Here is a 26,712-nt window from a genome sequence, read left to right as displayed (position 1 = left end):
AGTCAAAAAGTCACAATGCATCCCAGACCCACCAATGAACAAATTACCTTCTGACTCAAACTGGTAGCACCGTCCCAGCAGAAAAATAGGGGAAGTTTTGCTGAAATTTGTTCTCCCCTTCACCACCCAGCCTACAGAGACAAATCAATTGGTAAAGCAGGTTAATAAAGATAATTCTTGATAATACTAAGCACTGACAACATACGGCAAAATGCAAGGGAAAGATATTAAAAGTAATTGCACAAAGCAACTGAATCATCAGCAAAAACACAGTGGAGTTGTTTCTTTGACCTTCGGATCTGGTTAATGCACTACCATGAAGTTCCACAGCTGAAAACGCATCAAATCCAATTTTATTACGTACGCACTCAACTTACACTGTAAGGCTCAGTAACACATTCCATGCCAGTTTTCTGACCACAATTATAGTACTCATTTTAAAGAAAAACTACCCAATCCAACTATAAATATTAAAAACTGAGGTATAATTGACAAAGTCCTGTTATAAAAGAAATGGCAAGATATTATCAAGCCTCACAGATCAGTCAATCGAGTTTGCCAATCATTTATGTTTATTCAATTGCGACCAGAGTATCGACTGCAATAGCTTATCTTCTTGACCTCAAACCATTTCCTTAAGGATCTATTCTTGGTCCCCTATTTCTTCTTCATGTTCCACTACTCAGCAGCTATTAATTTCCACATGCACACTGGCAGCACTCAGCTCTACCTCATCACCACCACTCTTTTTTTCCAAGTTGTCCCATTGTTTGTCCAATATCTAACATTTGATGAGCAAAAACTTCCACCAAATAAATATTAGTTAAACTAAGGCTTTCTGTCTCCATCACAAACTCTATTCTTTAGCCACTGGCTCCACCTGCTAATTATCTGAGACTGAGCCAGACTGTTTGCAACCTTGGTGTCAAAACTGACCAAGTTGTATCACTACTATAGTCATCTATTTTCACTATATTGCCCAACTTGGTTCCTGCCTCACCTCAACAGTTGCTGAGACTCTCATTCACGTCTTTGTTACCTCGACTTGATTATTCCAACAGACTCCAAGCCAGCCTCCCTTATGCAACTCCTCGAACTTGAAGTCATCCAAAACTCTGCAGTGCATATTCTAACTTGCACCAAATCTTCATCCATCCCTAATTTTACTAATGCACACAAGCTGCCAGATAAGTGACACCAAATTTTAAATTCTCACCCAATTTCAAAACTCTGCCTTAGCTCGTGCCTTTCCTGTAATTGGATCCAGACTAATAGTTTTCCATGATATCCATAATCTTCCAATTGTGACAGACTGCTCAGCCCTGATTTTAATTGCTTTGCAACTAGCAGTGACTTCTTTAGCTGTCATGTCCTTCAGCACTGGAATTCCCTACCCAAACATCTCCTTTACCAACCAATGACTAAGCTTTAGGCCACCTTTCTATTATCTACATGTGTTAAGTGTCAAATTTTGTTTGATAATGCTTCTATGAAGCACCTTGGGATGTTCTGCCATAACTTACATAAATACAAGCTATCAGACACCATCAGGGCAGGAGTGATCAGTTGGAATCAGCGTAACGTTGACTAAAGATTAGTATATATTGTTAAAAAACACCTGTCAACCACCAGAAAAGGTACTGGAAGGTCAGTAAATGTGGAACAGCAACCAACACAAGATAACACATTCAGGACAGAATGGGAAATAAAGCGAGAAACAATGTACTGGAGGTATGGGAAGAATTCCATCTGCAGAGAGTGCCCTCACCATATTTGACATTGTTCCATGCTGTCATCAGCTTAGCTTTAATCTTGTCCACCTCAACTGGTTCATTCTGTTGGGATTTCTCTGGCAAATTATAGCGGCCATTCCAGCTATTCTCTTGCTCACTGGCTTCTGGGAGCAGTCGTCTCTTAGTATCTGAGGGAGTCAAGTCTTCCTGGCTCTGGATGTACTGAACGGAGGAAGGCGAGACAGAATTCATTGGTCACGTAGTTAATTGTCAAAAGACACAGCATTGGTGAGCAGTGCATTGATTCTTTTGTCTCCTGGCCATCTGAATTACAGCAAGGAAATCCTGGAAGAAGGAAAAAATATACACAATTAAAAACCAGCAAAAGCATGGCAGTTAAAAAAATTCAGAAGTGACAGATCTATAACTGGAAGGAACGTATATAGTCGGCTAAAGGCTCAGCTAAGGCACAAATTGCAGCCAAATTTGCCGGTTCAGATACTCTTCAAGGCTCATTCATTCTATGTGATACCGATCTACTCTTAAACCAATGAATTAATGATGCCGATAGTTCAAAATGTAGGCAGGTCAGAGAGTCCAAAGATACATTGTGATTTACAAAGCCTAGGCTTAGCACAGGAGGTCAAGTGGCAAAGACACAAAAGATGGAAGAAAGAAATATTTCTTTTGTGGTAACAGATTGAACTTCTGTCCTGGAGGTTCTGGCATTGTGCAAACATGGAGGAGAAAGGGCCACAGAAATAAAAATCTTTATCAACTCCTAGCTTCGATTCACATTTCAGCTGAACAAGATTCCACTGGCCTCATCATCGTTTTCTTAACATTAGTGTTACCAAACCTCATCAACACCTGGTAGTGGAAGAATGGGTATCATTAGGGGAGGAAAAAAATGGATTCCATGCTCAGTATCTTACACATACAATAAGAAATGGCTGTTTCAGAAAGCGGGAGGTGTATATAGACTACAGAACCATGCCCCATATTCAGGTCATCATCTGTTGTATATCCTTGTGCTTCAAAGCTTCACTCTGCCTAGATCAGACTTAAGAAAACCATTTCTGCTGTTGGATTCGATTGTTTTAATTAGTTTTTAACATGTATAGTGTTTAATATACCTCCAGTGGCTGCACAAGGAATGGCCACTTACTAGCTTATTGGTTCGTCCATCAGGTGAATATGTGGTTTTTTATTGGTTGGTTTGGCCACAACTATCTAATAGGTTTCCTGATTGGACTATTGTTAGCTAAAGAGCATCTCTTATCTCAGGTATAAAAGGTGTTGTTTTTTTGTTAATTTCTCTCTTGCTCTTCTCTCCCGCCCTGAGCTCATCTTTTGTTCCCTTTGTCTCGGCTCATCAAAGCTGGTGCCAGGTGCTTTGTGACTGTTTCCTCGTTTTAAACTTTCCAATAAAACTTTGAAGCACCAAGTTGTTTTCAACTCACTCCTGAAAGAACTTGTGGATTCGAAAATAACCGGATCCGACACTGCCTTCCTTCCCTTTCTAAATTTGCTCTCACAAGTGTTTCCCTTTCCAGTGCTGATGAACTTGTCATTTTCAGCAACACCTCTGCATACATCAGCAAAAAAGTTAAAAACTCATAGCTGAACATTACTACCACTTCCGATACACCGCCTCCTATTAATCAGGAAAACTTGAACATCCATGTTTGTATCTGCTCAAAGAATACTACCTTCAAAAGTGCAAGTATCAGATACAAAAACTGAAAATACTGCAAACACAATGGGACAGTAAGCATTTGTGGAGAACAGATTGGCTCCATCTTTGGAGCTGAAAAATGAACTGTTTTCAATCAATTAGAATGAAGGTGGTAGGGGTAGTAAAATGCACAGAAATCTCAGTAAAGTGACTCCCACCCCAAACTCAGCCAATGCTAAATCCTTGTTTCCCTGTCCTTTGGGCATTACACCCACATAACAACATTACTGTGATTAGTCCAAGGGGTGCAACAATGAATACATAAAACACAGGAACATGGAATTCATCTCAAAGACTCATGTTTATCATCCACACTAGTCTCTCCACCTTGCTAAAATACCCTACTATTCTCTTCTTCCTCAAGAATTTATCTAAGTTCCCTTTGAATGCATATATGCTTTTCAACTCAAGTTCAAGGCGAGTGGGAGTTCCATCTCTTGCCAAGCTTCAGTGAAGATATTTCATCTGAATTTCTTACTGTCATATTTATGGTCCCTAGTTTTGGATTCACTAGGAGTAACTGTTCTTTCTACATCTACCAAACAAATCTACACTTCACCACTTTGTGACTGCTGCTCTTCAAGTTAACTAACACTGAGATTATTCTATTTTAAAATATTATGCCCTTAAATAAATCCACTTGTTGCAGTCTTACTACAACTATGTGTATTTCTGACCTTGATAGCCTCTTCCCCCTCCACAGCACCATGCTGCTACTTAGAGCGTACCACAGCACTTCCCTGAAACTTATTGCAGAGAATTGCATTCAAAGTGCAACATAGAAACAAACTTGATCTCCAGGACCCACCATGTTCTATTTCCTCCATTAACCTGTCTAACCTGCTGTGAAACATTGAAACAATCTACATTCTAATTAGCAATTCTGTACTGCATTCGACTACCTTGAAACCTCCAAAAAAATTTTTCTCTGGTTCTCTGTCCTAAAACTGCTTAAGTTTAACTTTGTATCAATATTCCCTTGCTCCACACCTATCAGTCATTGGAAACTAAGTACTGGTTTAATCCAAGTCTTAGCCATTCACTTTCATAAATAGATCAAACCAACTCTTCATCTCTGTTCTAAAGAAAATAACCACAGGGAGGACAATGTGGAAGCAAGTATGGGTATTTTCTCTCAGGGAATTGTGACACATAGCCCACTCCTGCTATTTTATGTTCTTAAGAGCTGCAATACCACAGAACCACCATCTGTGCCATGTAATACACTGTCCTGATCTGCCACTAAATTCCTCAAATGTCAGACCAATACTCAAATTTTATTATCTAAAGCCATTGCGGGATAACATTACAAGCCTGCAGGCATTCAAGACAGCAACCACCATCTAAAGGAAGCAAAGTGTGCCTTGTGGCTCCATCACTCATGTAACGAGTTCCACAAGATGTTTGGAATGGTCATGTATTAAGCTTAGCGACTGTGAATACATGCCAAGGATTTTTAAATTTAACATTGCACAAACCATGTGTCTTTAGTGAGTTTAACCAGAACATGGAGTTATGTGACAGAAGTTAAATAGATCATGAAAGCTACTAGGCAGTCAATAAAGCTGGTTAAAATGCAAAATCTTGTGGATGTTGGAAACCTGAAAACAAAACAGAAAATTTGGAGATACTCAACAAGTCAGGCAGCTTCAGTGAAGAGAGAAACAGAGTTATTGTTTCAGTTCAATAACCTTTCATCAGAACTGGCTGTTCTAATAAAAATACTTACAGTGGTAAATTTTCTTTTCAGAGACCGTTGGACCCAGTGTGCATTTCCAGCCTCTTGTATCTTTTAAATGCCAAGTTAAAAAGCATATAACTACCTAAAGTTATCACAGTCAGTTTCAAAATGAGGAATGGGGATCTGGTACAAGTAGTGAACTTAAGTAATGGAAATACAGTCTTCATAGTCAGGCCATTTATTGTATTCAGCTTGTAAATTCTGCTGAAGTTAATTGCAATTTGACCAAACGTAGAACTTGGTCAACATTTTACACACAATTTTGCCATGTGATACCAAAAGGACTTTTAGAACCATGACAGAATAGACAGTTGGCCACCCTGAAGGTTGATCAGCACCAGACAACTGTATTTGGCAATGGTTTGAACTGATGCAAAGAGAAAAACAACAACAGCCATTGCTCTTGCCAACTGGAAAAGTACCACATTTGGATATGATCCGGCTTCAGTGGTATAAAATAAAGTGCTGCAAGACAACAGCACCTTGTGAATACTGCAGTGGGAGGTGTTGCAGTAAATTGCCAGTGACAGAGCTCCTGCTTTTGACAGCTGAACCAACCACTTGCTGTTGCAAGTACATATGAATAATAGATCTTTGAATGCTTATTTGCAATCCAGGAATATGGTGGAATGGTTGAGACATCTGCAACACTTGTTTTAAGTAGAATACTACCAAACTAAGTGGACGTGTATACTAATGGACAGGTATCAATTAGGAATGAGAGCATGAACTGGACATTGGGTCAAAACAATTATGGACATGGATACTAATTGTCCACTGGGAAAAGTGATTCATGACAAGGAATTAGTTGTTATACTGCCACGACATTAGGAAGGATGGGTGCCACTGGGCCCTCTTATGTGGAACAATTGGATATGGGTGCCTAAAAGATATCACATCATAAGTTATGCTGAGGGAGCTATTGCTATCCATTGACAAGATTATGAGGAGGGGACAGTAGCAACAGAAGTCTGTGTGGATGAGGAGTCAATGTCCAGATACCAAAAATATATATTCCTCAAGGAAGCTGAAAGAGTTTAAGACTGTGGCATCCTCAGTAGAACAGCAAGTGCTCAACCCCATTATGACACACAACAGTTCTCCTACAGGACCAGTAACTCATGACACATGGAAATGACTACAGAGTTTTGAATAAAGGTAATGCACCTTTTCAACATTACTTCTCAACTGGCAATTTACTGGGATAGAAATTGTCTACCGAACGGATGAAAGCCTCAGATTCAAAGTCCAAATAAAAGCGGCACAATAATGGGAGACAGTGCATTGAGTTGGTGCTCCTTGACTTACATTTGCATGCTGTCTGACAATAATATTAATTTTTAAAATTTATCTTCATTTCCAAACCCCTCTGCAATTTTACTCCTGTTCAATGAAGCCTCATCCAGCCGAGTAACCTAGATCTCTGTGCTCCTAGTTCTGGACTCAACTGACTCATCCCACAGTTGGCAACCAGGTCTTTGGCTTCCATCATGGCTTTAAACTCTGGGATCCTGTATCTTAAACATCTCAATCTTGCACTCCTCCTTTCAGAATCTTGTTAAAACCTACTACTTAACCAAGCAGCTAAACTAATATCATATATGAATCTTGTACGATAACACTGCTGCTAATTGACGGTACAAGTTACCTGCATTAGAAAGGTACTATATAATGCAAACTGAAATCAGGATAGAATTTATTGTTCCTGACACAAAGCAATGACTAACAATAATGAAAGATAACTCTTTAATAACCTGCAAAATTTAACAATTGCATTACACCAACTTTCCCAATGCATGAAAAATGGACAAAACTAAGCATTATTGTTTTCACCCAAACTTCACAGCTTCAATGACCACAGTAAGAGACTCACTTTTTCCTCTCTCCATGAGCACGGCCTGACCAGCTGGGCATTTTTTTTACAATTTGGAAGAAAATGATTTAGTTACGTGCAACAGTTTGCAGTGTTACAATACAAAGCAACAAAAGCACTCAAAACATTTGTATAAGAAAGGTGGGAGGCAGCATAAAGGAAATTACAGACCTATTAGTCTTACGTCAGTGGTGGGAAAATTATTGGAATCTATCCTCAAGGATGGGGTTACGGAATACCTCGAGGCGCAAGGCAAGATAGGTCCTAGCCAACATGGTTTTGTGAAGGGAAGATCCTGCCTGACCAAACTATTGGAGTTTTTTGAAGAAATCACAGGTAGGGTGGATAAGGGAGAGGCAGTAGATGTTGTGTATTTAGACTTTCAAAAGGCCTTCGATAAGGTGCCTCACAAGAGACTGATTAATAAGATGAGAAGTCATGGAATTACGGGTAGGATAGCAGAATGGGTGGAGCGTTGGCTGGTTGGCAGGAAGCAAAGAGTGGAAATAAAAGGATCTCGTTCTGGTTGGTTACCGGTTACTAGTGGTGTGCCGCAGGGGTCGGTGTTGGGACCGCTCCTTTTTACCTTGTACATCAATGATTTGGATAATGGAATAAATGGTTTTGTGGCTAAGTTTGCGGATGACACCAAGATAGGTGGAGGAGTAGGGAGTATTGAAGAGATAGGAAGGTTGCAGAGGGACCTAGACAGTTTAGGAGAATGGGCAAGGAAATGGCAGATGAGATTCAATGTTGAGAAATGTGCAGTTGTACACTTTGGAAGCAGAAATAAGTGGGCAGATTATCATCTAGAAGGAGAGAAAATTCAAAATACAGAAGTACAAAGGGACTTGGGGGTTCTCGTGCAGGATACCTTAAAGGTTAACCACCAGGTCGGATCGGTGGTAAAGAAAGCGAATGCTATGTTGGCATTCATTTCGAGAGGTATAGTGTATAAAAGTAAAGAAGTGTTGATGAGGCTCTACGGGGCACTGGTGAGGCCTCATTTGGAATATTGTGCGCCGTTTTGGGCCCCACATCTTAGGAAGGATGTGCTGATGTTGGAGAGGGTTCAGAGGAGATTTACAAGGATGATTCCAGGAATGAAAGGGCTTATGTGTGATGAGCGTTTTTCGGCTCTTGGACTGTACTCACTCGAGTACAGAAGAATGAGAGGGGACCTCATAGCAACATTTAAAATGTTGATAGGAAAGGACAGAGTAGATGTGGCTAGGCTGTTTCCCTTGGTGGGTGAGTCCAGGACCAGAGGGCACAATCTTAGAATTAGAGGGTACAGTTTCAAAACAGAGATGAGGAGAAATTTCTTTAGCCAGAGGGTGGTGAATTTGTGGAACTCCTTGCCACATACAGCAGTGAAGGCCAGATCAGTGGGGGCGTTCAAGGAAGAGATAGATAGATATCTAAATAGTCAGGGTATCAAGGGATATGGGGATAAGGCCGGAAATTGGGATTAGAATAGGGTTTTTTTTCTTTTCTCCCAGACTCGATGGGCTGAATGGCCTGCTTCTGCTCCCTTGTCTTGTGATCTTGTGATTTCATAGCTCAGAAGCTATTGTTGTTTGGTAGACAACATGCTTACCCAATACAGAGTTCTGCAATGATAAATGTCATGATTTCACATACAAAAGGAGCAAAAGCTAATCCACCTCACTTCTCACGCAAAACAAATTAGTAGAAATCTTTACTAATTTTCTTTAAGAATTACAGACAAATCAAGATATAAAGACCATAATAAGTTTAATATTGCAGACAAATATCTCTTCTTTATGCTACTTCAGTTTCACACACCCAATTATCTTTCTCTTTTATATAGATCCTTTATCTCTTGAGCCATTCTCTCATAAACGTGAGATCTTTTATACCCCCTTAAATACATATAAAAATCTGCAGATGCTGGTAATTTTAAATAAAAAACAGAAAATGACACAAATGCTCAGCAGATCAGGAAGCACCCGTGCACAGAGTTAACCATGTTAAATTTCTGGATGTCAAGTTTCTAACCTATATGCTGCATTCATTGTTCACATAGTCTTGTCTACATTGGAGAAATAAAATGTGGACTGGATGACCAGGTTGCAGAGCATCTCCATTCAGTTTGTGGAGGCCATTGTCTATCAGTTTAATTCTTACTCCCTATCTGACCTCTTTTCTGTTGATCTTCTGTACCCATATTACGAGGTCCAACACAGCACCTTGCCTTCCATCTGGGCACACCGCAGACTTCCAAAAGTCAACAATGAATTCAAAACCTTCAGGGAACTTGCTTTCTACTGACTACTTCTGTTGTAGGTTATGTGTAAAATTGACTTCATTTATTCTCTTCATTAGCATGGCCTGACTTACTGGGCATTTCTTTTTCTTATTATTACCCTCAATTGGGATACAGTTCCCTCACAATTCTTTCCCTCCTACAATTCACAGGCTTTTACAAGTAGCATTCCCGCCTACTCCGCTGGACGTTGGGTCTCTCTCACGCTCTAGTGGTTTTCTGCTATTGGCCTTTTACAATTTTTTTTTAAAACAGTGCGACCTTTAGACTCAAACCAAAAATACTCTCCCACCCAAAGAACAATATTCGAATTTATTGGCGGATCATTTAATAAACTGCGGCAATTGCTTCACAAACATTGCAATTACAGTTTACACACCATCAACTGTTGGGGGGGGGGGGGGGGGGAACTAGCACGAAGAAACAGATGCAATTACTTCCACATCACGGTCAACGCAAACGTAAAAGACAACTCACGGCCGAGTGCAGTCGGTAACAGCTGCCAGTGGTTTAGGACGTGTGAGAGAGGTTGTAGATTCACCCACAGCTGCAGCTGGACCGTGTACAGGGAGCTGCCACAACCCTGTGAACATCTTCAACCAACGCGAGCGGGATTTGGTGGCCTGTTAAACTACTCCGGGGCGCTCCATTAACAGCTACAGTAACCAGGATCGGAGGAACCTGGCCCACACCACAAACTAAAGGTCACCGCACCCAAACTTAGCCACACTTCGGGGCAAGATTTGACGGAGACGCCCATGGACCAATCACAGGGCGGACGCGCATTTGATGAGCAGCCAGGCAGCCAATCACCACTGGAGGTGCCTCTGATCCCGCCCCTCGGGTTGCCAGAGCCCGGCTTTGTAATTACCGAATGATTTAAAGCGCTCACCTTAACCCATTTCTTCCGGAACTCGCGTTAAAACCGGGCTGCGACGGCTTGGTTGCGGCAGTGCGGGTTTAAAATGGCCTCTTAGCCCATAGTTGATTCGGTTTCTAGTCAGACGTCAGATGAGGGAGCGACAGCCGTTCCTTAACGACCGTAATCGACTCGGAAAAAAAAGAGCGTCCCCTTCACCCAGATATGTACCTGCCGCACCGCGACAGCGCCACCCGAAGCCCCGGAGGAGTAGCAGAGGTCCTGATGGCTCACCGCCTGTGAGCACCTATGCACTGGAAGTGGTGTTGGCAACAGCCCAGTTTCATGGATTAATTTAACCATACCAGACACAGTGAAATATGCTGTCTAAACAACAGCTTGTGTCTTTGCTAGGCTCCTTAACCACATCGAGGTATTACTACGCCCAGACCTGTTCATTCATGCTGCAAAATTAATCCATCTCTACTTTTACACAAAGTTTAGACGGGATTACTCTAGGTGAAGTCGGGCTACAGCCGATTGATATGGAACATCTAAATATTATACCAGTTCTGAGGAAACGTGATTGCTTTTAAATGTAAAGTTTGATTTGTTGTCCATAGACGCTGCATAGCTTGGTGAGTATTTTCAACATTTTGTGTTTTTACTTCAGATTTCCAGATCACCTTCATTCTGAAGTTTAGCGTCTTGTCCTATTACATGGTAACGGTTACAAGTCAAAACACTGCAATTTGTAAAGCAAATGGAGAATAGATAGAAGAGGAACAGATTAAGAGGAATTAGATTAAGGGGAATAGATAGACAGCCAGCGCCTCTTTCCCAGGGCACCAGTACTCAATACAAGAGGGCATAGCTTTAAGGTAATGGGTGGGAAGTTCAAGGGAGGTTTTTTTACCCAGAGAGTGGTTGGGGCATGGAATGCACTGCCTGGGGTGGTGGTGGAGGCAGGTACATTGGTCAAATTCAAGAGATTGCTAGATAAGCATATGGAGGAATTTAAAATGTGGGGGGAAGGGGTTAACCTTGGGTAAGGTTTAAAGGTCGACACAACATTGTGGGCCAAAGAGTCTGTATTGTGCTGTACTGTTTTGTTTCTAGAGAAATAGTGGCACTGCAGTTTTGCCAGAAGTGCACAATGAAAGCAGGAGTGGGCCATTCATTATGTTAACGGCTGATCCGCCCCAAGCCTCAACTCCTCTGTGCCAGTTCCCCATAGCCCTCAATTCTTTGGTTTTTCGAATATTTATCTATCACTACCCACTAAGAAATTTCTATGCACCTCAGTTTTAAGTGACTAACTCCTTACCTTGTATCTATGTCCCCTTGTCCGCTCTCCCAATGTCATCCCCACAAACTTCCCCAAATCCACTGGCAGGGTTTATGAACCAGAGTCAGTTTCCTCACTCAGACCAGCCTCCCCAGCAGTGAGGCTCTGTTCAAACTCAACCAGCTCTGATTGGCTGGTCAACTGCAAAGATTTTACTGAGCTCCTCTGTGGCAAATGATCTCCAGGAGGGCAGAGACAATGCTTCAAGGATGGCCTCAAAACCTCCTGGAAAATGCAATTTCATCATTGGCTCATTGCCACTCAAACCAGTGGGGAAGTGACTGGAAAAGTACGTAGCACTAAGGCCTTCTCTGATGGAAGCACAGAGGTCAAACACAAACAGTGGAAGGAGTGTACAGTAATCTTAACCTATCCACTTGCCCCTCCAGATCTGCATGGGACTCGCTGGCAGCCTTAGAACCCATAGAATGGCAGTAGAAACAAGTCATCCTCAATCCCAAGGGACCACTGAGGTAGGAGAACTGAGACTGCTACTGCAAAGTGGCAAGCTTACACAATTTACATTAAAAAGGTGAAGACTACCTATATTGCTGACACAAAAATGTGACGAGTGAAAGTGTATGGGCAGTGCATGCAAAATATTAAAGGTCTGGGATAAAATGGGCCATTTTCAGGTTGGTAGGGTGTTAATAGTGAAGAGCTTCAATGAACTTTGCTACTCTCTAAACTATTTATTTTAATGACAATTGAAGTGATTGATTCTAATGTCGTCACGGTCACTGATGATACAAATCTGGTGCAAAATAACTTGTGGGAAGGTTGTTATTGTGCTTTATCCATTTTAATATCTTCAAACTTAAGGGTCCTTATTTTTGTGCAAAAACCTATAAATGCCTTATGGTTACTATATTATATTATACTAAAGTATATTAGATTCACCTTGTCTATCCTGATACTTACATCCTCAAACTCTGATTAAATATGATTTCTTTTCATGTCAAGTGACAGGGTGGAGTCTGAATGATGTTGATGTCTTAAGTGACATTATCAAACCATCTATGTTTTAGTAGGAAACACAAATGAGCAGAACTCGTCTCGACTGTGACTTGTACCGCTGCAAGGCTATTCTTGAACTGCATGGAAACTGTGGTGGAACTGGGAGTGGGATTTCTAGCAAGGCTGATGAACATAAATGAAAGCTGGACAAAGGTTAATATTGAAATCTTTATTTCTCCTCTGGTGCTTTTATCAAGACAGATTACAACTCTAGAAACTAACTGGCGACCATAGGAACTCCATAACTGTAAAGCACTCACAAACCAAGGTACCAGCACAAAATTTAACTGCATCAAAAAAAAATGCAGCAACGTCATGTAACAGTTTGAAATGTTGGAAAGTCTTTGAAACAAAACCTTCCCAATACTGTTAAGATTGAGTCAGTAAATAGAAATATAGAAATATCAGTTGAAATAAATTAATAGAAACGTGAAGACTCTGCTTTTGGCAGTGGTCTGGAGAGGCAGGAAGCAACATCAGATTCCTGGAAATTCATTCGGCTTTTCACCTCTTCCCTCATTTCTCTCCATTAATTTTTTTCTATCAAAGATTCAATTTCTAATCTGGCTTGTTTTGGGATTTTGTTTTATTTCAGTTGAGAGAGTGATGAGCAAGGAGAGGGGTGTCGAAACATTAAAGTCCTCTTTTGTTCTCAGGTGTGAGAGAAACAAGCCAAAGGAGGAGAGATAAGAGGTCTGCAGCTTAGACACGGCTCTGCCCCAACTGGTGGTAATTGGTTTAGGGGTGAGGGAGGGGGTTAGGAAAAAGGGGAAGGGCAGAACTGGGATTGAAACATGTGGGAAGGACAGGTTAGAGACGGTTGCAGAACTAGGGGTGGTGGAGGAATGGAAGCTGATGGTGTTTGGTTTTACAGTGAATACTGTGGGGAATAAGGGAGTTAGATCAATGAGGACACATGGAATAAACAGGACTTGCATTTCTGGTTAGTATCAGTTTCTGGACAGTATGAGCCCATTTCTGACTCAGCGGGAGGGGAGTGGCGCCAGTAACTAAACAGCAGAGCATGAGGGTGGCCACCAGAAAGAGTGGGTTCTGCCTTCTCAATACCAAGAAAACAAGCTTTGCCATCCAGTCGTGACATGCAGGTAGCACAGAAGTGATTTAAGGCACAGAGAGGGGCCGGGAGATGGAGCTGCACATCAATGCTTAGAACACAGAAACTCACCCCATGTCTGTGGGGAACCTATGGGCACGCCTTACATAGAGGGAAGAGCCAATCCCACTCTCTCTCCTCTTTAAATATTCAACTTTATCTTAAAACATGTAATTGACTTTGCTTCGATCACTCCCTGTAACAAACCATCCTACCCACCAATTACCCTCAATGTAAAGAAACATTTCTGAAACTCTTCTCACTGATAACCACAACCGGCCAACAAACTTGGTCAAAAGGGACACCAGTTATCAGGAAATAGAGAGATATGTAAATTGTTACAAATGATAAACTTTATTTTCAGAATGAACAAACAAAGCTCTCCAATAAAATTACCAAGCTGAATGGTGTGATGTTTACCGAACAATTTAAATATTCTTCGTAGGCTGTCAGCATCCAGTGAACCATTTGGTTAGCCACACTCCACTGTCCAGCACAGCAGTCCAAGGTTTGTGCATTTGGCTGCTGCTGATCTTGCAGTGTATTTCAGTTTGACTTCTATCTCGATGCTTTTCCTCCTTGTAATTTATTTACTCAGCTGTGTACAGATTTCTGCAGTCCCACCAACTCAAAACTATTGGCACACACAATCCAAAGACAGAGCATCAGTGAGCACCAGATTCGACCCATCCAATGTCAGCAACCACATGACTTCCTATTTTGCCTCTGTTCGGCAGTCTGTATCCGCCTCGTCTGAACACACTCCAAATTGAACCCAGTTGTTAGTCATTTCAGGTACTCGCTCTCCCCCACACGACAGAGGTACCACTGATACCACGTGTTTACCAGATAGGGGGATTGTGGGGTTCTGCAGCGAGCTTCTGTCAATTCAAATACTATGCTTTCGGGGACCTGACCAACCGCACGAAATCCATGCAAGGGAATAAAGGACAGCCCAGGTTATGTAGTGCAGTTGGCAAGCTCCCAATCCTCCTGGCGAAGCCAAAGCACTACCAGGGTAAAAACAACCCATGGTTAAAACTTAGGCACAGAATCCATGGCAGGGAAATCGTTGGTGACGGTGCAGTTCGGCAAGCTCTGCCGGATTCTCTGCAGGTCCCCCTCGGAGTAGGGGTTCCCGTTCAGGTTGAGTTTTGCCAGCGATGGAAGACCAGTGCAGACGGCCAAGAGCTTCTCGACGGTGATCTGGTCGCAGTACTCGAAGCACAGGGACTGCAGCGAGCGCAGGTCACCGAGACAGGCCAGGCCCGCGTCGGTCATGGAACAGAAGTTCGTGAGGTCCAAAGTGCGGAGCTGCGTCAGATGCCGAGCGATATGGCGCAGTGACTCGTCGGAGATGTTGCAGCCGTGGAGCTTGAGGTGGACCAACTCGGAGAGACACTCGGCCGACTTCTCAATGCCGGAGTCGGTGACTCTATACGTGCCAGAAAGGATCAGCACTTTCAGCGCTGTACGGGATGCGAGGTTCTGCAGATGCTGGTCTGAGAAGTTGGGGACATTATCCACCTCCAGGTTCTTGATGCGAGGCGGCACACGGGTCCCGTTGGCAGCAGCCGCGGCCCTGAACCAATGCAGGGGAATCTCGCAGTGCGTCAGCTCCAGGCTGAGCAATGAAGGGGGCAGGCATTCATAATTGATGCCCCGCAGGTTCATCTCAATGAGCCGGAGCTCAGTCAGGTTTGGACAGCGTTTCCCGATCTCCAGCAGCAAGGCTTCGGTCAGCGACTCATGCTTCTTGACAGAATGGAGGACACCCTTGACTCTCAGGGTCCTCAAAGTCCCACCCAGGTAATGTCTGACAAGGTGCCAGAGGATCCGTGAGTTTACCTGAAAGAGCAGAGTCAAACCACAAGGTAATTCATGCAAGAGACATGCCGACCGATAAGACACCAACACATTCTCGGTTGTTACATGCAGCGTCACCGGGCTGCCTTCGTTGGGGCCAGTATTGAGAAAGTATGGCCTCTGATCAGGGAAGCCCAGACAGTTCAAGATGAAGCCAAGAATATTTCTTCATTCAGGCAACAGCACTGTCTTTCCGTTTTCTTAACTTGGAAGCTAACACCGAAATGTTTTAAACTCAGTAGCCTCAGTTCACTACTGAAGCATTCAGCAAACCCGCAAACTATTTCTCAAGGTGAGGAACTCCTAGACAAAATTTCAATACCGAATTTTGACAAAGTAGTACCAGAATTGTCCTTTACCTTGTATGGGGTTAAATTGACATCTTTCCAGAGGCCTTTGTCATAAGCCAATCTTCTCCATCTTTTGCAAACTCTGTGGAAACATAAAAGTATCTCGTCTAAATCTTTGGTCTCGTTTACAGACTGTTTCGAAATTAAAATCCCAATTTATTCCTTGTAGTAGCACCCTTTCTGCTGGGTTAGGAGATTGATCCTAGACCTCAGCATTCTGCCTGGTAAGGCTGTTGAACCCAAGGTTAGGTCTGTCTCTCGCACCCCCTTCCCAGAAGATGGGTCTCCCTCCTTCCCACAACCGAGATCTAAACACTCACTACCAGCCCCAAAGGGCCAGGTCTTCCTGCCCAAACACCCACCTCCTGCTGGGGGCTGAGCCTGTTTATTTGTCAATTATCCATCTTCCTGGGGAGCCACTCCCCTCCCCAGCAATCTTCACCTTCGGCCGGGGTGGGGTTGGACCTGTACCCGACACAAACGTTCAGCATGTAATCACCCTCCTCCCCAGCCGGTACACATGTACTGTTTCCCCCCCCCATCCCCCACAAGGAGGTCAGGACCAAGTCCACCTCCACCCTCCCCCTCCTTCTCTTGGGAGCCAGGCCTATCCCTTCACCCTTGTCCGGCGGCCGGGTCTGTCCATCAACACCCGTCTTCCGCCCCCCCCCCATCCTCCCCGCGGGAGCCAGGCTCGTCACCACCGCCACCAAATACCCCCAGAGGCTGGGCTTCCACCTCCCCCAGGGATGGGGCTTGTCTCTTCCCTCCCCATCAGCCCCTCCAGTGGCCGGGGCGGGGGCCGGGACCCGCACCCGCCCGCCCCGGCAGCCGGTCCCTCCTCCTGCCCCGACACCTCCCCCCCGGACCAGGCCCGTCGCTGCTCCCCCTTCCTCCCACCAACCCTCCCCCGGCGCACCAGGCCTGACAGTTCCCTCCCTCCCCCCGGGGGCTGGGGCCTCTCACCGCCCCTCCTCCCTCCCTCGCCCCCACCCACCCCGGGCGGACCCGCACCCCCTGCCTCCCCCACAGGTCCCGCCGGGGGGGCCGAGCCCGCCCTGCCGGCCCCGGCAGCCTGTACCTGCTGATCCGCAGCAGGTCGCGGGTGGACAGGTAGCTCAGGATCTCCACCAGCACGTTCTCGGGCAGCGAGTTCAGCGTCGCCGCTTCGCCCAACACCGCGGCCATCTTCAGCCGGAGACACAAAGTGAACGACAACATCCGCCTTCCGGAGAGGAGCCCAGATCCCGCCCCGCCGCCGGCCTCCCCGCACCGCGCCCCCTGCCGGCCAGGAGGCGCAGTACCCCGCCGGCCTCCCCGCAGCGCGCCCCCTGCCGGCCTGGAGGCGCAGTACCCCGCCGGCCTCCCCACACCGTGCCCCCTGCCGGCCTGGAGGCGCAGCACAGCCCCGCCGGCCTCCCCGTACCGCGCCCCCTGCCGGCCTGGAGCCGCAGCACATCGCGCTGGCCTCCCTGTACAGCGTCCCCTGCCGTCCTGGAGGTGCAGTACCCCGCCAGCCTCCCCGCACCGCGTCCCCTGCCGGCCTGGAGCCGCAGCACACCCCGCTGGCCTCCCCGCACCGCGCCCCCTGCCGGCCTGGAGGTGCAGTACCCCGCTGGCCTCCCCGCACCGCGCCCCCTGCCGGCCTGGAGCCGCAGCACACCCCGCCGGCCTACCTGTATCGCGCCCCCTGCCGGCCTGGAGTCGCAGCACCTCGCACAGCTCGCCCTACCAGCCTGGAGTCGAGGTCGCTAATGGAGCGCTTATGACTGGGGCCAGCACCAAGTGCCCCAGACTTTACCCAGAAGGTATCGTTGACCCAAAGCAAACCAGAACTCATTAATTAATCTGCAAAGAGCTAGGGTACATTTTAGCCCTTCATTCTGCAGTTTGCCAGGGCTCCTGTTCTCAGTTCTGCCCACAATGATTCCAACTCTACACAATAGCTGGGGAGACACTTCGACATCTCGGATGCTGAGACAACACCAGGGTTTCTTCTTCTTTGCCGTTCACCACGGTCATTGATCGGTAAAGACTGATTTCAGCCTTGGGTTCTCAAATACAGGCACGATACGCTCTACAAACGGCTCTACATTTATTGTTGACACTTGTTTTTTTTACACAAAGCAATTCAGAGAATAATATGCACAAAATTTAATTCCCAATGTTTAAAATCCAGCCTCATCGGCGAACGTACGAAAACAACGCAGTTCCTGTTATTTCAAAGTGCAACATTACATTGAACGACTGCAACAAACATTTAAAATAACCCACATGTATAATGAATTGCAGTGGTCTAGAAGCTGATCCAGTGTTGATCAAACACTGCTATTGAGAAGGCAGGTAACAATCTGCACTTCTGCAGTACCACTTACACAAACTGCCAGGGACAAGGCATAACCAGACGGAGTGGGATGTGTGTGAGGGAAAGAGATAGTAATTTTCCATAATCACAAAGCTGTAACCTTAAACATTGGGTGGGCATCCCATAATATTTATTAGTTCAAAAATATTTTAATGTACAGGCTTAACTTGTAATTCTGGTCCCATTGGTAGGAATGAGAGCAGGAAATTGCAACCGTCAAGGGATTCATACAAAAACACAACAGATAAACATAAATATGGTAAATACAGATAAATGCTGTGTTCCCACAGCTCTTCAACGGAATAGTCAACACACAGAAAGAAAGCACTGGGTGGACCAAGAAAGGATGAAGAGGAAAAGGAAAGAGAAAGATACAAACAAAAATGACCGCATCTACCTTTCCATCCTAATCTCATTCATTGGCCAAAGGCACAACAACTGGGTGAAGAAGAGAGACTAATGAGAGGAAAGCACCCCTCCCTGAGATAGGTTGTCCGCTGTCTTCTCTCCAGTCCAAATTTTCCACTTGCTTCTGATGCCTACTCACTCCTGTGTCGAGGTGTTGGCACCATCCATCATCACGTTGTGTGTTAGCAGCGTTACTGGATGACCTGGCATACAGGGAGATCTCGATTACCTTGGCCACTGCCCATCAGTGGGGTTTTGGCACATGCCCATCCACATAGAAGTTCCTGGTGATTTTGGGCAGTGTTAGCTCCATGCCTTCCAACTCTTTGGTGAGGATGATCTGACATCCCAGTCGGGAGTTGAGCTGTAGGACTGGTGCCATGTCCAACATGTCTTCCTCCCTGGCAACAAACACATTCATCTCATTGCAAACCCTAGTGCATACATCTGATCAAGTATTAAAACTGCCCCATATCTGACCATAGATTTGGATACATTTTGCCATGACTTCCTACCCTCAGTTACAATAGAGCTTGACTGTTTTAACATCGACATTTTAATTACATCCTTTCAGCTGCAGAATTCTTAGTGTTTTTGTCTCCTTCACTTCTGTTAATCAACTTATGATCAAATCACTGTTTCCCAGCTTTCACTATAACTAGATACCAATATAGTCCGTGATTGAGGATATTAATGCAACTGAATTCTACACATACACTAAGGTTACTAAACACATCAACTGAAGATACCCTTAGGCTTCACCCATCCCATGGGGTGACTTCCATCCACAACAACTTGTGTTTAGGAAGCAGCATTCAGATGCTCAGATCAGTCCAATACCCAACTGGCAGAGAGAACTCACCAGGTTCTGGGCAGTTCACCAACAGAGGTATTCAAACATCACTTCAGCAACAGATCTAAGGTATTAGAAGTAACCTTATAATAACTGTTTATCTGCTCCTTTACTGTGTAATACATTTTGATCTTTAGTGGAGGTTGAACCACACAGCCTGGCTGTGTAGTGACACTTCACCAATGGAAGGAGTGGAATCGTACAACTGGGCTTCTTTGCAATTTCCAGCATTAAAGGCAGTGGTCAGAGGGTTAGTTCATTATTCCCATATGCTGCAAATATTGCATTGTGATTCTGATTGTGAAGATAACTGTTTTACAGATGGAAGCTATAATACAACACTTGATGAATGAGTAAATTAGTGTGTCTGAGCTGGAGTGTGGATACACAACATAACCTTTACCTTTCAACCGCTTCAGGAAGTTTATCGAAATGCTCTTCATTCACATAGACGTGGCAAGTGGAACATGCCAGGGAAGCTTCACAAGCACCTTAAGAGGGAAAACAAATGTAGCCTCAGTGAATTCTAACCTTCTCTCAAAGGTTTGGTGGGTGTCTGAGCAACGTTGGGAGGAGGGGGAGATGAGGGACAGCTCTCTGGCATCGTTCAGCTATACCTGACCCTGCCCGGATCTACACAGAATGTACACCGCCGACTCATCACATGAATGTACTCTCTCTCTCTCTCTCTCTCTCACACACACACACACACACGCCGGGGTTACTGATCAGTTGTTACAAGCAGTAACTTCATCGTAAAATATTTTTCACAGAGAGAGAGAGGTCATTCAGTCTGTGGATGAGAAGCTCTTGAACCGGTGTGGTTACAGAACATCAGAACAACCAGGTAACTTTCCAATTCGGTGCAGATTCCTGCTTCCTCCACTTCCCGACAATCTGTACATCTCTCTGGGTGAAAATAGCTCAACCAATTACCTAAATCAATGCTGCTCGTTGATGACCTCTCTGCTGAGTATCCTTCCCTGTCAGCCTTCAGAGCATGGATGAAACACTCTGTGGTGTGTTTGTAACACCCAGTGACCTGACACTGCCAATCAGGGATGCCTTACTGAGGGGAAAACAAAACCAGCAACAGGCTGCTGCTGACTGACCTGGACATTGACCGATGAATACGCTGGTCATATGGTTAGCTCTGCCCCACAGAGTGCTGGTTCTTTATGGTGCTTTTGGTCCTGGAGCCCCAACATGCACAGATACCCACTCCCTCTACTTAGAGAAAATACTTCTGCTTGGCTGCTGTGCTGGGAATCCCTCCCTCCGCTGGTGATCCTGCAGTGATTAAACAGCGACCTTTTCACTGCATAGCTCAGAGCGGAGTGAACCACAAAGGGAATGTGCAAGGCTGCCTGTGAGAGGTGATACTGGGAGTGAGAGGAGAAGGCATCAGTGAGCGCTGAGCTGTGGGGCTCAGGGCAGCAGAGTCCATGCAGACCACTGCCGGAGACCAGCAGAACCTGCTCCTCATGCTGACTGACTGCCCGGACCTTGCAGTCTGTCTCCCCACCTCCTTGGACGTGATGGACAAGAGGTTTCTCTGCAGGAGCAAGCCTCAACTATCACCAGCCTTTGAGCTCATTTCCATAGAGAAATCCCTGGGCTGCGGAGAGCTGTGCAGCCAGACAAAGAGGATGGAGACAGCAGCTTCCGTCACGCGCGAGGTCTGTCAATTCAGAGAGCAGCTGCTGCCAGTTCCCAGAAAATGGGCCACACCACTGTGCTGGTCAGCCCTCGTTGCAGCCACCACACACGGTATCAGAGGCTCATCCACTCCACACTATACAGCAACCATTTTATGCTGCAGGAGAGCTAGTGAAGGACTGAGCCCTCAGTCAGGATCCCAGCACAGCACCGCCGTCAGTAACACATGTAATGACCCATTTTAACACGAGTTCCACAGCGCTAAGCAAGTTATCTGTGCACAACTTTGCAAAATAGCAAAATGTATCCTGGAATACGCTGTCTCAACCTAAATAGAGATGATGTATGTTAATGTTCCTTATCCTATGGAAGTTTGATCTCTGTGTGGGGATAGAGAGTGAAGAACATCAGTGGGGGAATGGAATGTCATAGGAAGTGGTAGAGCAAGGGGAAAAGATGGAGTAACAAATTGTGTGATTAACAGCTGGCGTGAGTGATTGTGTGTGTGAGAGAGAGAGAGGGAGGGGGGGGAGAGGGGGGGAGAGGGGGGGAGAGGGGGGAGGAGAGGGGGAGGAGAGGGGGAGGAGAGGGGGGAGGAGAGGGGGGGAGAGGGGGGGAGAGGGGGGGGGGAGAGGGGGGGAGAGGGGGGGAGAGGGGGGGGGGAGAGGGGGGGGAGAGGGGGGGAGAGGGGGGTGGGGAGAGGGGGGGTGGGGGAGAAGAGAGTGAGTGAGTGTCAGCCAGCAGCTTATCTTGTGAGGTCATGAGAGAGCAAGGTTAGGTGGCACGTTTGTAACTAGCTTCTCTTCCTACAATGTACCAGGCCACATCTGCTAGCAGGTGGTGAACTGGTGAGGCTATGCTTTCTCCTTTGTTACTAAAGAAAGAACATTAACCCTCACGTGAGAATTTAGAGAGATAAGAGAATCTTGGGCAATATTTCACCTTAACCAACCTTGATTGTGTGAACCTACTTCACACAAATTGCCTGCGTACCTAACTATTTAATAAGTACCTACATTTTAAAAAAAATTGGACACTTGTGTAAGTGTAGGGATGCTCAGGAGAAAAGATCAGATATTTCATAAAGCTTTTAGCAAATAAGAGCACTTGAGTGAGGTAAACATATTAAAGATTAGTATGTGCTCCTCCTGGACCATAAACTGAAGTTCAGTGGGAGGCATTCTCACCACAGTAAGGAGGTTTTGAGTTCAAGTCACACTCCAGAGACTTCACAAAAATCAAGGCTGACACTCCCAATGCAGGACTGAGAGGTTCTTTCAGATGGATTTTAAAGCAGAGCACTATCCTTTCCCACTCCAATATTGATAAAAGATCTCATAGCATTATTGGAAGAAGAGTTCAGTCTGATGCCCTGACCAATATTTAGCCCTCAACCAACATCACTAAGTCAATCTATCCATCTCCTTCAGGAAACTGCAAAGGTGAAGAATTTAAAGTTTTCTCCAGTAAATACTCACCCTCCAGATCAATCCCGTGATCCTGAGCCAAGTAGAGGACATTGTCTCCTACTTTCCCCTTCACAGGTATTCTCCGCCCCGATCGGTCAATGAAAGTTACATTTACTCTGAAACAAGGAGAAACACTGCCTGTGACACCAATATTTATTCATGGTTCTAGTTAAGAATAATCTGAGATTTTCCAATTTATTGACAGCTGGCTGTTAAAATTAACACGTCAATTTTCTCCTGAAGCTGATTTCTCAATTGGAGAAGGGTTCCAGTACCTTTGTCAGGTGCCTGGCATCCCAGCTGTGGCTGTGACAGATGCTTTCTCTCAGAAGTCACTTCCATAGCCAAGTGTCCACACTGCAAACTCACAGAAGGTCAGACCCCTGGTTACATTATGCATTATGCCCTGTGTGACTTACACACTGGAAATTATGATGAGCTCATCATTACTCTGCAGACCTTCACCATAAGGGAGTACACAACCCAGCATGATGCAGCACATTCAGGAGGAAGGACAAGGAACTGAACTGATGGCAGAACAGAACAGGAGATACAACCTCCAATGCTGGGTTTTTGTACTTACACATCTGTCGAACTCTCAGGTTTCTGGCTTGTGTCCTCACACTGACGGGCATCTGGAGAGAAACAAGAGTGGTCACTGTGTTTAACCCAGGACTACACAGTGTCACACTGAAGCTGCCCAACTGCCAGTCCACAAGCAGTTTGGGAAAGCAATTAAACATCTGGTGAATGGTTTACTTCTACAATACGGCTGAGTACATTAAATCTGGATATTTACTCTTATCCACAGGAAAAGTTTCAGCTCATCATTTCATTAGTCCACAAGGTATGGTAGCATATTAATGAAATTACTGGATTCATGATCCAGAGACTCAAATTCTCCCATGAAGCTAATGATCCAGCTCAAGTTCTTGCATGAAGCTAATATATTTAAATTCAATTAATCAAACAAGTCTGAAATAAAAAGCTAATCTCAGTATAGTACTGATGACCAGCGTTTACTGAATTGTTATAAAAACCTAACAAAGGATCAGTGTCCTTCGGAAAGAAAATCTGCCATCCTTAACCAATCTGTGTGATTCCTGATTACACGGTAATCTGGGGACTCTTAACTGGCTTTGTTAGCCAGGTCAGGCATCGTCTGCAGAGAATGAGACAGGGTTAACTTTTCAGGTCGAAGAACCTTCATCAGGAATGGGAATAATGGGAGCTAGCACAGACCCAAAGGGATCCTTCTGTGTCATAATCTGAAATATACTGTATCAATTCTGAAAGGGAATTGATCCAAAATGTTAATCCAAAAATTTAAGATGCTGAAAATCTGAAATAAAGAAAACAAAGTGCTGGAAAATATCCAACAGGTCAGGCAACATCCATGGAAAGAGAAACAGTCTTCAGCAATTTGTGATTGGTGTCTGGAATTTTTTTTGTATCATTATCATGGAAGATGCATTGACCAAGGAAAAGCAGGAGCATTTAAAATTAATGAATGATTTTTTTTTAAGTGGTAGTGCTGATATCACCCAAATGCTGCAGGAACCTTCTGAATAATGTTCCAGGCAGGTCTAATTCTGAATGGATTCTGCAAGTCCTTAGTTTGTGCATGCATATGTTTAAAAAGCAGATCGATGAAGCCACATATTAAGACAGGGCAGGTAGTCAGAAGTGCATTGGAACAGTTATCTTGAGGCAATCTAGTTTCAATAGATGGAGTCAGGCAGGGTCAGAGTCAGCAATGCTATGCAAGTGAGAGAGGTGGTCTTCACGACAGCAGTGATAGATATTCTGAAGATCACCTCAGGGTCAAATATGACACCAACAAAGTTAATAATGTGTTCCATTAAATCTCCTGCACAGGGATACTATTTCGGACCAACTCCTTTACCCCTAGTTAGCACTTTCTCTGCCCCCATCCACCCCCAAGATCCCATCCACCTTCCTGCCCTTGACACCCCCACCCTACTTTCAACTCTGCAAGTGCCCGGTGCCCTGCTTTCTCCTCAATCCCACGTCCCATCCCTCAGGTCGCTCCTCAACCTGCTCCTTGACACAAGCATTCACCCAGGAATTCCCTCACTAGTGCCCCGCAACCTGCCCCTTCCCATCCTTCCACTGGACCCCTCACCTACCCCACTCCCCCGTAACGGTCCCTATCACCCATCCCCTCCTTCCTTTCTTCACACCTGTCTACCCCCCTCCCCCCCTCAACCCCGACCCCCAGGCTTTTCATCTGCAGTAGATCAGACCACACCAAGGCTCCTCCTCCACTTCCCGCCCACCCCTGGGGACACACTCCCCTCCTCCTCCCCTCACCCCCTTCTCCCTCCTCCTCCTCCTCCTCCCCCTCCTCCTCCCCCCTCTCCCCTCCTCCTCCTCCTCCTCCCCCCTCCCCCCCTCTCCCCCCCTCCTCCTCCTCCCCCCTCTCCCCCCTCCCCCCCCTCCTCCTCCTCCCCCCTCCCCCCCCCTCCTCCTCCTCCCCCCTCCCCCCCTCTCCCCCCTCCCCCCCCTCCTCCTCCTCCCCCCTCCCCCCCCCTCCTCCTCCTCCCCCCTCCCCCCCTCTCCCCCCTCCCCTCCTCCTCCTCCCCCTCCCCCCCCCTCCTCCTCCTCCCCCCTCCCCCCCTCTCCCCCCTCCCCTCCTCCTCCTCCCCCTCCCCCCCCCTCCTCCTCCTCCCCCCTCCCCCCCTCTCCCCCCTCCCCTCCTCCTCCTCCCCCTCCCCCCCTCCTCCTCCCCCCTCCCCCCCTCTCCCCCCTCCCCTCCTCCTCCTCCCCCTCCCCCCTCTCCCTCCCCCTCCCCCCTCTCCCCTCCTCCTCCCCCTCCCCCTCTCCCCTCCTCCCCCTCCCCCCTCCCCCCTCTCCCCTCCTCCTCCCCTCCTCCTCCCCTCCTCCTCCCCCCCCTCCCCCCTCCCCTCCTCCTCCCTCTCCCCCTCCTCCTCCCTCTCCCCCCTCCTCCTCCCCCTCCCCCTCCTCCCCCTCCCCCTCCTCCCCCTCCTCCCCCTCCCCCTCCTCCCCCCTCCCCCTCCTCCTCCTCCTCCTCCCCCTCCCCCTCCTCCTCCTCCTCCTCCCCTCTCTCCCCTCCCCTCTCCTCTCCTCTCCCCTCCCCTCCTCCTCTCCCCTCTCTCCCCTCCTCCTCCTCCTCCTCCCCCCTCCCCTCTCTCCCCTCCCCCCTCCCCTCCTCCTCTCCCCTCCCCTCCTCCTCTCCCCTCTCTCCCCTCCTCCCCTCCGGGTGACCGCCTGTTCCCAAGGCGAAAGTTCCCACCTGTCTGGGCCGCCTCTCTGTCGCACTCACCCGGCTGGCCGTGGAGGTCTCGGCCCGGGGCCGGGCAGAGCCGCCGCCCCGGCCGCAGGGACGGGCAGCACCGGGCGGCCCTCACGGCCACCCCGAGGCACCGCCGAACCCCGCTGGCCGCCGCCATGACGGTCCCAGCACGTGATTGTCGCGTGACGTCATCGCCGGGCCTCTTAAAGGGGAAGGCGACGACAGGCTCTTAAAGGGAAGGTACACTGACTTGATTCTTCGGCTGGAGGATGATTTGTCCCCACGCCAGCCCTGCGTGGAAGGATTCTGTTCATGTGGGGCCATTGCACAGCAACCTCCAGGTGGCCCAAGGGAACCAGATGGCAGGCTCTCCTGCACTGCACTGCACTTCCTCTGTAGCTGTGACACTTTACTCTGTACTGTTACTGTTTTTACTTGTACTGCATCAATGCTCTCTGTACTAACTCAGTGTAACTGCACTGTGTAATGAATTGATCTGTATGATCGGTAGAGATTCATAGAGCTATGCAAGACAAGTTTTTCACTGTACCTAAGTGACAATAATAAACCAATACCGATACCAATACTTCCAAATTAGTGGATTGGACTGGGACATTGAACCTCTCCTTGAACCCTTTCCAAAGTCTGGAAGAAAATCTAACTTTCTCGTCAGTCCTGATGCAGTGTCTCGACCAGAAAACAGTGACAATTCATCTCCCCAAGGAGTTCCTCCACCAGTTTTTTTGGTATTG

General features: G+C 46.5%; 3 protein-coding genes across 7 annotated transcripts in view; all 3 read right to left on the bottom strand.

The window, feature by feature from the left end:
• atg4da (autophagy related 4D, cysteine peptidase a) overlaps positions 1-10,411 on the bottom strand; it is a 30,529-nt gene extending 20,118 nt beyond the window's left edge. For 2 of the 4 annotated variants that reach the window (XM_052042047.1, XM_052042050.1), the window contains exons 1-3: positions 10,268-10,411; positions 1,769-2,078; positions 48-131 (exon numbers count right to left, since the gene is read on the bottom strand). In XM_052042047.1, coding sequence (XP_051898007.1) covers positions 48-131; positions 1,769-1,985 — 301 coding nt within the window. In that variant the 5' untranslated portion in view covers positions 1,986-2,078; positions 10,268-10,411. Of the gene's footprint in view, positions 1-47; positions 132-1,768; positions 2,079-9,852; positions 10,136-10,267 lie in introns of those variants that run through there. The other 2 variants (XM_052042049.1, XM_052042048.1) reach the window with 2 other exon arrangements.
• Positions 10,412-12,697: 2,286 nt separating this feature from the next.
• LOC127584874 (F-box/LRR-repeat protein 12-like) lies at positions 12,698-17,895 on the bottom strand. Its single transcript, XM_052041844.1, has 4 exons — positions 17,869-17,895; positions 17,011-17,657; positions 15,939-16,011; positions 12,698-15,561 (listed from the first exon to the last, which is right to left on the bottom strand). Exons 1-4 carry the CDS (start codon positions 17,893-17,895, stop codon positions 14,749-14,751), a joined length of 1,560 nt encoding a protein of 519 aa, XP_051897804.1. The 3' UTR covers positions 12,698-14,748.
• A 103-nt stretch (positions 17,896-17,998) lies between these two features.
• Positions 17,999-26,136, bottom strand: fdx2 (ferredoxin 2). 2 transcript variants are annotated; one of them, XM_052041982.1, is made up of 5 exons: positions 25,961-26,136; positions 23,267-23,318; positions 22,693-22,799; positions 19,959-20,046; positions 17,999-19,103 (listed from the first exon to the last, which is right to left on the bottom strand). In XM_052041982.1, exons 1-5 carry the CDS (start codon positions 26,115-26,117, stop codon positions 18,947-18,949), a joined length of 561 nt encoding a protein of 186 aa, XP_051897942.1. In that variant the 5' UTR covers positions 26,118-26,136; the 3' UTR covers positions 17,999-18,946. The 2 variants fall into 2 exon arrangements, with proteins under 2 accessions (XP_051897942.1, XP_051897943.1); XM_052041983.1 differs by having other exon boundaries at positions 25,991-26,130.
• Between the last annotated feature and the right edge of the window lie 576 nt (positions 26,137-26,712).

The sequence above is a fragment of the Pristis pectinata genome, chromosome 31, assembly GCF_009764475.1.
Source record: "Pristis pectinata isolate sPriPec2 chromosome 31, sPriPec2.1.pri, whole genome shotgun sequence".
In the NCBI taxonomy this organism is placed as follows: Eukaryota; Metazoa; Chordata; class Chondrichthyes; order Rhinopristiformes; family Pristidae; genus Pristis; species Pristis pectinata.
Note: the sequence above shows the minus strand (reverse complement) of the source record. Positions and strands in the feature narration are given on the sequence as shown.